This window comes from Panicum virgatum, chromosome 5N, assembly GCF_016808335.1.
Source record: "Panicum virgatum strain AP13 chromosome 5N, P.virgatum_v5, whole genome shotgun sequence".
NCBI lineage: Eukaryota > Viridiplantae > Streptophyta > Magnoliopsida > Poales > Poaceae > Panicum > Panicum virgatum.
In genome coordinates, this window is record NC_053149.1 from 27,294,271 (window position 1) to 27,307,905 (window position 13,635).

Genomic DNA, 13,635 nt, shown 5'->3' on the forward strand with positions numbered 1-13,635 from the left:
GCACCGGCTCAGCGTACCGCTGCGGCGCCGGTGTCGGCGCCAAGCGACGGTGGTACACCTGCACCGGCTGAGCGTACCGCGCAGGTGCAGGGGAAGGCACCGGGGCTGCGCGTGGCGCAGCAGCCAGCAGGAGACACCGGGTCCGCGCGCGGCACGTCCGGATGTCCGGGGGCCGCTCGTGGCGCGACCGCGGGCACCGGGGCCACGCTCGGCGCAGCAGGGATCACCGGAAGCGGTGCCGTTGTGCCGGGAAAACCTGCAAGAAAAGGACAGACAGATAACGGTGGCTGAATCACCGGGTCAGTCGAAAACAGAGACTCCAGCTCGGGGTCAGGAGAAGGTGTGGAGGAGTAGGGAAAATCCGACTCGTCAAAGACGACGTGTCGGGAGATCATAACGCGGCGAGTGGTAAGGTCAAAGCATCGGTACCCCTTGTGGTCAGGGGAGTACCCAAGGAACACACAACGAGTCGAGCGGGGCGCCAGCTTGTGAGAAGCGGTGGCGGAGGTGTTAGGGTAACACGCACACCCAAAGACCCTAAGGTGGTCGTAGCAAGGAGGGGTACCGAAGAGAGCGTGGTGTGGAGTGGGAGCAGGAGAAGCAGTGGACGGAAGGTGGTTGAGCAAGTAGGTGGCGGTGTGGAGTCTCTCAGCCCAGAAGCGCGGGGGCAGAGAGGCCTGGATCAGAAGGGTGCGCACGACGTCATTCGTTGTGCGAATCATCCCCTCAGCCTTGCCGTTCTGAGGAGAGGTATACGGACAAGACATATGCAGCTGAACACCCCGAGAGAGGAAGAAGGAACGGGAGGTGGAGTTATCGAACTCACGCCCGTTGTCACACTGGACGGCTTTAACGGTGAGGCCGAACTGAGTGGACATCCAGGCAAAGAAGTGGAGGAGGGTGGGGAAGGTCTCAGACTTGGCACGCAAAGGAAAAGTCCAACAGTAATGAGAAAAATCATCAACAATGACCAGATAATATTTGTAGCCAGACATGCTGAGTACAGGAGATGTCCACAGGTCACAGTAAATAAGATCAAAAGCATGCGCAGCATGCGAAGAAGAAGAAGAAAACGGAAGTCTAACATGACGACCTAATTGGCACGCATGACAGAGGTGCTCAGCAAGAGCCCTAGTACATGCAACATCGGTACTACGACTGAGCTGAGCCAAAACGTCACGGCCGGGGTGTCCAAGCCGGCGGTGCCAAGTTGTGGAAGAAGGCGTCACGGCAAAGGCAGTAGACGAAGAAGAAGTCGAAGACGGAGCAGCGGAAGCAGGAAGCCGAAGAGTGTAAAAGGGCCCCGGGCTGTCACATCGGAGGAGCGGATGCCGGGAAGTCGAATCCTTCACAGTAAGACCAGAACAGTCAAATTCGATAGAACAGGAGTTGTCAGCAGTAAACTGGCGAATGGAAAGAAGGTTGTGAACCATTTGAGGAGCAACAAAAACATTAGGAAGACAAGGAGCAGAACCCACAGCGGTGACAGGAAGACAAGACCCATCACCAACCATGATAGAAGAAGGACAAGAGGGGTGTGGGGGTCGGACAGAAGAGAGGATACCGGCATCAGGACTGGTGTGGAACGAGGCACCCGAGTCGGCGATCCACTCGGTGCTGAAGGACTGCGCCAGAGCGGCCTGGTCCCACCCCCTAGGCCAGGTCGGCTGCTGGCTGGGCTGAGCGGGCGGGGTCCAGTACGGCGCGGAGAGGGTAGCAGCACCGGTGAACATGGCCGCCGGCTGGAGCTGAGGATGAGGCCCCCCTCCTGGACCCTGGAACGGCCACATCGAGATGCGCTCTGACCATGGGTTGCTGAAGGATGGCCTGGGCGTACCTCCAGGGGCAGGGGCAGGGGCAGGAGCGGGAGCCGGAGTTGGCGGAGTCGGCGCGCCCTGACAGCCCCCACCGGTACCGGTACCACAAGAAGCAGGGCCACCAGTGCCACCACCGCCACGTCCCCCCCCCCCCCCCCCCCGCCGCCGACGTCCACGCCCCCCCCCACACCTTTAGTCTGCCCGGCGCGAGCAGCACCAAGGAGAGAGGTGGCAGGAGTGGCGGAGGAAGCCGGTGGAGCAGCGACGAGCGCGGTGGTGGTGGACGAGGACGATCCGGGCGCAAGACCCCTGGTGATCTCCTCGAGGGTGAGGTCATCGCGGACCTGCAAGGAGGGGAAGGGCCTCTGGCAGGCGATCCAGCTCTTCAGGTGGTCATAGGTGCTGCTCAGACCACGCAGGACATTGAGCACCAAGACCCGATCGGACACCGGATCCCCGAGGTCGTGAAGAGCATCGGCTATGCCCTTCATCCGCCGGCAGTACTCACCAACAGAGAGGCCCCCCTGCACGAATGTGCGGAATGTGGCGTCGAGCTGGAGGGCGCGGTACTCGGCGTTGCCGAGGAACTGCCCTTTGAGCGCCACCCAGGCCTGCTGCCGTGGGTCCTGACGAGGTTCTGAAGATCTAGGGAGATGGTCCCGAAGATCCAGGACAGGGCGACGCTGTCGAGGCGCAGCCACGCCACGTCCCGCGTCTCGATCGGCGAGTCGACGAGGACGTTGTCGTCGAGGGCGTAGCGGCGGAGGGTGAGGAGGACCTGGTCCCGCCAGCGGCCGTAGGAGGAGGACGCGGGGTCGAGGAGGACGGAGACTAGGGCCCTGATGTTCTGGACGCCGACGGCCTGGAGGTGGAGCTGGGCGACCATGGGGTCGGTCGGGTCGTACCGGGCTCCAGGTCTAGCGGGCGGGGCCTGGTGGGAGGAAGAGGCGCCATGCTTGGGGTCGACGGGCTGGCCGGAGGAGACAAGGAGGAAGCGCTCCGCCTCGGCGACCGGGAAAGTGAGGGCATCGGCCGTGGTGTGCTCACCCTCCCAAGCGAGGGCTGCCACGCGGACCCGCTCCTGGGCCGCCGAAGCCTCCGACTTGGCGGCGAGGAGGGCCGCGGCTAGAGCAGCGTCGGCCTGCTGCCCGTAGAGGGCGGCGGCGGCGAGCGGCGCATCCGCGGGAGACATCACGAGCCCAGACCACGCGGGATCGGGCGCGGCGTCAGCGGGCTGCTTCCCGGCGGCGCGGTGGGCGTCCTACGCGGCGGCCCGCGCGGCGGCCGCAGGGAGGGCTCCCCGCGGCGCCAGCACCCCCGGCGCCCGCGGCCCCTGCCGGATCGGGCTGCAGCAGGGGCAGGGGCATGGGCGGCGCCCGCAGGGGAGGAGGCGGCGGCTGGAGCGGCGGCCGAAGACCTGCTCCCCTGCGCCCGCAGCCCCGGCAGCCGCGCCAGCAGCGGCGGCGGCGGCGCCGTCGGGCGCGGGCTCGAGTAGGGCAAAGGCAACAGCCGGCAGGAGCTGGGGCCAGGCGGCGCCGACGGCCCAGGCAGAGAAGGCGGCAGATCCCGCGCCCAGGGTGGCGCCCGCGGCCCCTGCTGCGGCGGTGGCGTCCGCGGCGCCCTGGGCGGCGGCGGATCGGGGCGGCCGGCCCCAGGCAGCGGCGGCGCTCGGCGCAGGGGAGGAGGAGGGAAGGGGAGGGAAGGAGGAGGGGAGGGGAGGGGAGGCGGCCGGCGGCCGGCCATGGCTGCCGGCGGCGGCGGCTGGTAGAGAGGAGAGAGAGGCTAACCCTAGGCTAATGATGCCATGTAGGAGGGAAATAATGGATGTATTCCTTTAAACCCTAGAAGAGTGGGATATATAGATCCTATACATGAGCCTCTAGATGGGCCTCTATACATGGGCTCACATATACACCAACAGTATGACTATTTCTTCTCCGTTGCCTCTTCCGTGACCATTTTGAAAAGGTGGTGCAGTTAATGCCCATTAGACATTTACAAAGCACCACCATGACTTGGGGACATAGTTTCTTAGCAATCATATTCCTATGCAATGTAAAATGAATCCAATATGAGAATGGTTATTGTTGCATTTAGTGGCTGAAGAAATAATGGTTAATGTTGCATTGGGTGGCTGAAGAAATAATTAGGGCACTCAAGATTTTTGTTAGTCTGCTTACTACAATAAAATTCACTAGCTTTATACCCTATGAACGTTCTATTGCTTGCCATTAATTCATACTGAGGAAACAATGCAACCACAGAAATCCATAATCGACTTGCCATTAAAGTATTGCAGTTAAGTTAGATGTGAAACATTTGTTGGAAGAAGTTCGAAAATTGTGCAATGTAAGATATTTGATATATCTAATACTGTTAGAAGCTACTCCTATATGGTTTTGATCATTTGCATAGACAATAACTACTTGTTCATTTGTCATTTAGCTATTGTTTATGTTCATTTCTGGAATCTTATTTTCTCTCCCTTTGGCTTTTGCAGGCTGATGTCAATGTGGTCACCTTCGCTGATGAAACAAGTGATGTCTTGTACTCTGGAAGTGATGATAGCCTTTGTAAGGTGAGCTTAATCACAAATAATGTAAATTGATCTGTTAATTTTTTCAATCCTCTTTCAAAGGGTTCATTTCTCTAATTTAGTAATGATGGCAATTGACATGTTCCAATGTAGTTTATTCGATGCATCAAACTCCAGCATCATCTTGATTGATACTGAGAGATGTGAAATAAGTGAATGGAGGTTTACCCTGACTGATGATATTTTGCAATCTGTAGGTTTGGGATAGGCGCTGCCACAAGAAACAAAAGCCAGTAGGTGTTCTGACCGGTCATTTAGATGGGATTACATTTATTGATAGCCGTGGAGATGGGCACTATTTTATCTCAAACTGCAAGGATCAGACTATTAAATTATGGGATCTCAGGAAAATGTCTTCCACTACAAAAGAGTAACTACATCTCTTGTTTTACATGATTATTTCGACAAGGAAGCTCATATGGTCATAGTTAAAGTGAAATGCAGAACATTGTAGGAAAGTTCTAAAAGCTAATGTCAGAATATTTTCATTTGCATTTTCTTGAACACACAGAACTATGTGGCAATTTATTGTGAGGATAAAAATAGTATTACAGCACGCCTGCTCAATGGGGAAAGAAAATATTTTCAGATTAACCTCTAATGCCTACAAGAGGCTAGTACCAAATTATCTGGGCTGAAACTAGTATAATATATTGGAGTTTTCCTTATCCCAATACCATAAATAGTTTTAATGTTAATACTCCTTCCAATCACAATAAGTGCCATTTTGGATATCAAGAGGCCCATACATACTGGTATCGTTATAAAATATTCAATCTCAATATGCAAAGAGGTATTGATGCTTAATTTACACGTGTGTGCATGAACCCCAAAATGTCACTAATTTGTCACTGGAGGGACCAAGGGAGTAATAATTAATTCAAGATGCCTAGTAATTAATTATACTTACGAATTGAGGACTTGAAAATTATTGTTCACATTCATGTTTGTGGAATTTTTATGGCCTAATTGATTGATACTTGTTAGCTTCCCTCTCTTGTCAAAAATCATTTAAATTCATTTTTTCTCATCTTTTCAGGTGCACACCAAAAGGGTATGAATGGGATTACAGATGGATGACATACCCGTCAGAAGCCCGATATTTGAAGCATCCATATGATCAGTCACTAGCCACATTCAGAGGCCATTCTGTGTTGCGCACACTTATTCGTTGTTATTTTTCCCCAATGCACAGGTTAGTAGGGATTATTTATCTTACACCACTTGTTCACCTTTTTTATTTACTAATTTTCTAGATATGTTCTTGTCACACACAATGTTGACTTGGTAGCTTTCAAACTGAACATGGAACATCTATTTTAATGCACATAATATTTTTGATAAAGCTATGACCATATGGACGTGCTTTCAGATTGTTCTCGAATTGCATCATTTTATGCTACTCATCCTGTAAAACTGTTGGAATAATTGTTTATCAAAATCTGTGAAGTTTCGATTTCAAAATTTATAATTCTATGCGCCTTTTGCAAAACAACAGGTGATGCATGTGTTACTGGTAACATTTGTCTGGTTTTTAATGTAAGTTGTGTGATTAAATGATGTTTACAACATAGTTTTTAATGTTTCGATCTTGTTCATTATTGCAGCACGGGTCAGAGGTACATATACACAGGATCCAGTGACCAATGTGTCTATATTTATGATGTGGTATGGACCATAGATGCTTCACCTGAACCACTTTTCCTATGACATTATTTTTACTTTCTACAGATAGTAGAAGATTTTGTGCTGATATGTTTGCATAATTACTCCATAAATAGCCAAAAGTTGATGCATATAGTACTTGTAATGTTATTTGCACAATGAAAAATTTCCATTCTAAATTCATTCATAGTATTAAGAACCAAAAAATTCTCATCTCCGAACATCATGAGATCCTTTTGATTAAATTAGTTGGCTCAAAACCAGATACAATCTAGTGGCTCATTTGTTTATATTACAAGCTACTAGGCAATATTTTCTCCAAAGTTTCCTCAGTGGAAATTATAGTTGTAACTATAAGAAATTTTAGCTGGCTATTCATATTGACAGTGTTTAAGCCTAGTGTTTGTATCTTTAATTCTGTTTTATACTTGCCTTGGCTTTCAAGTTGATGCCTTGGCTTTATGCTTTATGCTTTAAGCACTTCAGTGGGTGAGCAGCTGCTATATAAGCACAGCAAACACCCCCCCCCCCCCCCCTCTTGTACTCGTGAATTCTAGTTCTAATTCAATCAAGCGGCCTTTACCATGTTGTGTGTGATTTCTGGGCATCAATTGGTATCAAGAGCCTAGGGTTTTAGTGCTTTTCATCCGGCGCCGCCACCACCATGTCCACCTCCAGCTCCAAGCGCGCTGCCGCCGCCGCGCAGGCGCGCAGGGAGCGCCTTGAGGCCGTTGAGGCAGCTGCGGCTCAGGCGGCGTAGGCAGCCAAGGATGCCGCGGCCAAGACTGCGGCGGAAGCCGCTGCAGTGCTGCGCGAGGAGCAGGATGGTGACGAGGACGCGGAGGGCTCCATCACGCCAAAGGTTTGCCGCCGCCGCGGATCGCCGTCTCCACCACGGCGTAGCGGGCGCCGCGGGCGTTCTCCGGTCGTGCAGGTCTACCATGAGATCGGGACCGGATGGCCGATGCTCACGCGCTCCAATTACTACGAGTGGAGCCTCCTTATGAAGGTGAAGCTCCAGGCGCGCTTCCTCTGGGACGCCATCACGTGCGACGGTGTCGACTACGAGCAAGATTGCCGCGTGCTGGACGCTCTCTGCGCGGTCGTCCCACTGGAGATCGGCGCCACCATCGCCAACAAGGCCACTGCCAAGCTCGCCTGGGAGGCGATCGAGGCCAGGCGTGTTGGGAGCGACCGCGTGCGACGCGCCGCGCTCCAGCGCCTCCGCGGCGAGTGGGAAGGTCTCACCTTTCGCCCCGACGAGCAAGTTGAAGCCTTTGCCGTCCGCCTCACCAATCTGATGGAGCAGATGGTGCGCAACGGCGACACCGACCTCGACGAGGGACGTGCTGTGAAGTTTCTCCGGTGCATGCCTAAGAGGTACGAGTAATTGGTCTTCTCGATCGAGACCCTTCTCGACCTCCAGGATCTCTCCATCGACGATGTCGCCAGGTGGTTCAAGGTGGTGGAGGACCGGGATCGCGCGTCGGAGGCGCAGGGCAAGCTGCTGTACTCCGAGCAGCGGCGCGCCGGCGGCAAGAAGGGGGACAACGTCGGCACGACCAAGGACGGCCAGGAGCGGCGTCATCGACCCCGTGGCGGAAGGAAGAACAAGGCCAGGGGAGATCGTGAGGCCCGCGCTGGCGACTCCGGCGGCGGGCGCGGGGAGAAAGTAGGTGACGTCGGCGGCGATCACAGGGCGAACCGCGACGACACCTGCCACAACTGCAACCGCACCGGGCACTGGGTACGGGACTGCCCACAACCTCGGCGGAATCACGGTGCAGCCCACGTCGCGGAGGGAGATGTGGACATGGGGTTGTTCCTGGCGCACGGCGTCGTCGAGCAGGGCGCGCACCAGGCTGCTGCGCACGGCCACGTCCTCCAGCTTGACGAGCTGCGAGCCTAGGCGATCCTCAACGCCACCACCGACGAGGAAGCGATCGACGAATGGTACCTCGACAGCGGCGTGACCCACCACATGACTGGACGCCGCGAGCTCTTCGCCAACATCGACGGCGACGTGCGCGGGTCAGTGCGGTTCGGCGACGCGTCGAAGGTGGACATTCAGGATGTCGGCTCCATCACATTCGAGGGCAAGAATGGCGAGAAGTAGGTGCAGCACGACGTCTTCTACATCCCGGCGCTCAGGAATTCCATTCTGAGCGTCGGCCGGCTGGATGAGGGAGGATCGGAGGTGAGGATCAAGGATGGAGTCTTGAGGATGTGGGATGAGCGCGGACGCCTAATGATCAAGGTCCAGCGTAGCCCCAACCACCTCTACATCCACCACTTCGTTGCAGCCGAGCCATCTTGCCATGTCCGAGCCTCGTCGCAGCAGAGTGGCAACATGCTCTGTCTTGCCACACGCAAGGACGGGGAAGCCTGGCTGTGGCACGAGCGCTACGGCCATCTGCACTTCGACGCGCTGCACAAGCTGTGCAAGGAGGACATGGTGCGCGGGATGCCGGTGATCAAGCACGACAGCCATTTCTGCGACACCTGCGTCGTCACCAAGTAGAGGCGCGCTCCGTTCCCTGCTCAAGCCAAGTACCGCGCGCAGAAGCATCTCGAGCTCGTGCATGGCGACCTGTGCGGGCTAGTGTCGCCGGCGACGCCTGGCGGTCGGCGCTTCCTCCTGCTCCTGGTGGATGATGCCATGCGCTTCATGTGGGTGTCGCTGCTGACCACCAAGTCGGCCACAGCGGACGCCATCAAGCGCACGCAGGCAGAGGTGGGGAAGGCGTGCGGGCGCAAGCTGAACGTGCTCCACACCTACAACGGCCGAGAGTTCACCGCCGGGGAGTTCGCCGACTACTGCGCCAACGAGGACATCACACATCACTACTCTGCTCCCTACTCGCCTCAGCGGAATGGCATAGTGGAGCGGAGGAATCACACCGTGGTGGGCATGGCGCGGGCGCTGCTCAAGCAGCGGGGCATGCCGGCCAAGTTCTAGGAGAAGCGGTGGTCACCACGGTCCACCTGTTGAACAGGTCGCCGACCAAGAGCCTGCAAGGCAAGACGCCCTACGAGGCTTGGTATGGGCGAGCACCGGCGGTGGCGCACCTACGCGTCTTCGACTGCCTCTGCTTCGCTAAGGAGCTGAACCAGGTGCGCAAGCTCGATGATCGCAGCCGACCAGGGGTGTTCCTCGGGTACGCGGACGGTGCCAAGGCGTATTGCGTCTACGACCCGGTGTCTCGGCGCGTGCTCGTATCCCGCAACGTCGTCTTCGACGAGGCGTGCGGCTGGGACTGGAACAGCAACGCGGAGCACACTGCGTCCATGGCGGAGGAGCTTAGCATCGACTTCGAGCTCGCCGCCGCAGGAGTGCTAGAAGACCGGGACGCGCCCTCACCACCGCCGGCCACCACGCCTACCGTGTCACGCTCGCCAGCTCTGGGGGAGTTTGGTGACGCTGCATCAGCGGCTGGTGCGTCAACTCTGCCCTTCCCTGCCTCGACGTCGCGTGCATCGCCCTCCTCTGCTCCGGCACATTCCCCTGCTCCGAAGACTCCAGTGGCAGCAGAGCTGGTTCCGGCGGAGCTGGCCACCCCCTTGGAGGACGACGAGGAGCGGCTGGACGTGTTCTACGGCGATGAACCCCTCCGCTACCGCACGGTGGACAACATCCTCGACGAGGAGTCCATCCTCGAGGGGGTGCCCCGGGTGTGCGCGCAGCTGCACTTGACGCATGCTGGCGAGCCGACCACGCACGCGGAGGCGCATGGCGATCCGGCGTGGCGCAAGGCGATGGAGACCGAGCTTGAGTCCGTGGAGAAGAACCGGACCTGGGAGCTCGCGGATCCGCCGGTCGGACACCGCCCAATTACCCTGAAATGGGTCTTCAAGCTGAAGAAGGACGAGAAGGGGGCGGTGATCAAGCACAGGGCGAGGCTGGTGGCATGTGGCTTCGTCCAGCAGGAGGGGATCGATTACGAGGATGCGTTCGCACCGGTGGCGAGGATGGAGTCCGTCCGTGTTCTCCTCGCCCTGGCAGCTCAAGAAGGATGGCACGTGCACCACATGGACGTGAATTCCGCCTTCCTCAACGGCGACCTCAAGGAGGAGGTGTATGTGCGGCAGCCACCAGGCTTTGCCGTTCCCGGAGAAGAAGGCAAGGTGTACCACCTGCGCAAGGCGCTGTACGGGCTGAGGCAGGCGCCGCGGGCCTGGAACGCGATGCTGGATGCGACGCTCAAGGAGATGGGCTTCCAGCAGAGCGCGCACGAGGCGGCGATGTACCGGCGGGGCGGGTGGCGCTCTGTCTTGCTGGTTGGGGTCTACGTCGACGACCTCGTCATCGCCGGCGCCGATGCGGAGGAGGTGGAGGAGTTCAAGGCGGCCATGAAGTAGAGATTCAACATGAGCGATCTCGGGCTCCTGAGCTTCTACCTCGGCATCGAGGTGCGCCAGAGCGCCAGCGGCATCTCTCTGTCTCAAGCACACTACGCCAAGAGGATCCTCGAGCTCGGCGACATGGTGGGCTACAACTCCGTCCACACGCCAATGGAGGAGAAGCTCAAGCTCAGTCGCAAGAGCGAGGCAGAAGAGGTCGTCGTCACGCACTACCGACGGCTGTTGGGGAGTCTCCGATACCTGGTGCACACCCGGCCGGACCTGGCGTTCGCGGTCGGGTATGTGAGCCGGTTCATGGAGCGGCCTACGGCGGAGCATCTGCAGGCTATCAAGCACATCATCCGCTACGTGGCTGGGACGCTGGACTACGGTCTGGTCTACAAACGCATCCCCGGCACGGCGAGCTTCATCGGCTACTGCGACCTCGCCGGCGACGTCGACACAAGTAAGAGCACCGGCGGGACCATCTTCTTCCTCGGCGGATGCTTGGTCTGCTGGCAATCCATCAAGCAGAAGGTGGTGGCGCTTTCGAGCTGCGAGGCAGAGTACATCGCCGCCGCTTCTGCAACAACTCAAGAATTGTGGTTGTCCAGGCTGCTCGGGGAGCTGCTGGGCAGCAAGGTGGATGTGGTGGAGCTGAAGGTGGACAACAAGTCTGCCCTTGCCCTAGCCAAGAACCCTGTCTTCCACGGCAGAAGCAAGCACATCAGGATCAAGTACCATTTCATCAGAGATTGCCTGGAAGATGGGAGCATCAAGGCCGACCACATTCCTACTACTGATCAGCTGGCCGATCTTCTCACCAAGTCACTGGGCAAGACAAGATTCCAGGAGATGAGGAAGAGGATTGGGCTTCAGCAGATTGCTCAGCACTAGGCTTAGGGGGAGATTGACAGTGTTTAAGCCTAGTGTTTGTATCTTTAATTCTGTTTTAGACTTGCCTTGCCTTTATGCTTTAAGCACTTTAGTGGGTGAGCAGCTGCTATATAAGCACAGCAAACCCCAACCCCCCCCCCCCCCCTCCCCCGGTCTTGTACTCGTGAATTCTAGTTCTAATTCAATCAAGCGGCCTCTGGTCAAGCTAACTTCCGGCCTTTACCATGTTGTGTGTGAGTTCTGGGCATCACATATCATGTATCAAGGAGGAAGCCTGTGTTGGTATGGGTTATTCACACTAAATGAAAGGATTGTGGACCTAATGCATACCATGACTGTGAATGAAATTGTGAACAACTATCATAGAGTTTGCTGTCTGTTGGCTTAACAGTTCTACAAGTTTCACCTTGACAACAATAGCAATTCCTTTCATCAAAACATTAACATGCACGTCCCTCTTTATTGGATGCCTTCGTGATATTTCATGCTACTGCTTAAATTTGCCTCCTGCTCCCTATAAACCTATCTGTTCATTCTCCCAGGCGACAGGTAAGGTTGTTGAAAAACTGAGATGGCACGGGTCGATCATCAGAGACTGCTCATGGCACCCGTACCTCCCCACACTTGTCAGCTCTTCTTGGGACGGCTATTTGGTCCGGTGGGAGGCAACAGAGGATGGCAGAGACCCCTCCATGCTCAAGACATGGAAGCAGAGGATGCATCCAGAAGGATACACAGTGTCGTTTGTCCTTTAGAAGTGAAGCTCTCAAGGGTCTCATGTGGGCATGTGGCTCCACTTGGTCACCTTGCAGGCTTCCCAAGCCTCTGGCTCGAAAAAGTCCTTTTACTATTTAAAATTTCGTGCTGTATATAAGTGATCGAGAGTGAATTGTTGAGGCGGTTCGCAGGTCGAGTGAATTGTTGAGGCGGTACATAGACTCGCAAAATTGTAATGCAAAAGTTTATCTATCTATCTATACTATATCTTATCTTATATACTATAAATGTTGAAACAATTGAAAATATTTCTCACCAAAATTAGGTCCACCGTACCTCTCTCGGAGGCCCCACTTGTTAGGCCAAAAGACTTGACGAAAGTGAGGAGGACATTGTTTTCGTCAATGTTTTTCATCAAAATTTTATTAATTTTTACAACATCAATTTTCTATACCCACCTCTCTTACTCACATATTACTTTTCTTTAACATACATATATTTTTCTTTGCACATACATTGACCCATAATTCACGTTATTTTTTTGGAAGGATAATTAACATCATTGTTTATGGAAGGAAAAGAAAGACGTGTATTAATGTATTACTTTCCTTTAGTATACACATACTTTTCTTTGCACATACGATAACCCATAATCCATGTTATTTTTTCTTTTGGAAGGATAATAATTGACGTCATTATTTATGGAAGAAAAAGAAAGACATGTTTTATTTTTAGAAGAAAAACAAATGGCATTGTTGCTTGATGGTTTTTTAAAAATATTAATTGATATCATTGTTTTATGGAAGGAAAAGAAAAATGTGTATTGTTTTTGGAAAAAATAAATAAATAACATCATTGTTTGATGGAAGAAAAATTAAATACGTGCCATGCACTTACATCTTCTCTAGTTCTTAAAAAAGTAATAAAGATGTTTATTGGTAGTTCAACCATTGTAGATTAGTTGATGGGGTTTACTCTTTTTTCTGCTTTTCTAGGGGGGTTTTTAACCTTCAAGCATGAAAAAGATTTCTTTTCTTCAATTTGAAGTTGCTGTTACATGGGCTAAAACTAAATGTGAGCGCTTATAGTGATTTTGTAAAGACCCAAAATCCAAAAACATGTCATTAAACATCCGTGAGCATATAATCCAACCTAATTTAAACTTTTTAGCATTGTTTGCTTATATTTGAATTTGGGTAGCATAATGTATGTGCATTGCCACGGATAATATAATAGATTTATATAGTACCATCAACTTTATGTTTGTTGACTTCATGTATAGGCCGTGCTATAATAATTGTACGAGACATTGATTGTTCGTGGGATTCCTATTGATTTGCCTAGGTTCTGTGATTTGTCCAAATTCCGATTAGGGTTTTGATTAACGGACCAAGCAAACATTATTTGCTTTAGAAATATTAGCTAATAGAGATAGAGATTTTGAACTAAACCAACTGGCATGTTTCCTATAGAACTTGTGCTGGGAAATAGGTTGGTAAAATAATAGTTTCCAGTTCATGAATTTAAGTGTGTTTTCATGGATTTTAGGATACCATGTTCAAGCCGAACAACCTACACGGTCGCCCCGTCGACGCCCGTCTC

General features: G+C 53.6%; 1 protein-coding gene across 6 annotated transcripts in view; it reads left to right on the forward strand.

The window, feature by feature from the left end:
- LOC120673338 (LEC14B protein-like) overlaps window positions 1-12,321 on the forward strand; it is a 28,118-nt gene extending 15,797 nt beyond the window's left edge. For all 6 annotated transcript variants that reach the window (XR_005674618.1, XM_039954126.1, XM_039954129.1 and 3 more), the window contains 5 exons: window positions 4,318-4,395; window positions 4,611-4,783; window positions 5,453-5,608; window positions 6,021-6,081; window positions 11,859-12,321. Coding sequence is in view for 5 of the 6 variants with exons in the window: in XM_039954126.1 (XP_039810060.1) it covers window positions 4,318-4,395; window positions 4,611-4,783; window positions 5,453-5,608; window positions 6,021-6,081; window positions 11,859-12,071 (681 nt within the window). In the remaining variant the exon portion in view is untranslated. The remainder of the gene's footprint in view (window positions 1-4,317; window positions 4,396-4,610; window positions 4,784-5,452; window positions 5,609-6,020; window positions 6,082-11,858) is intronic.
- Window positions 12,322-13,635: the final 1,314 nt, after the last annotated feature.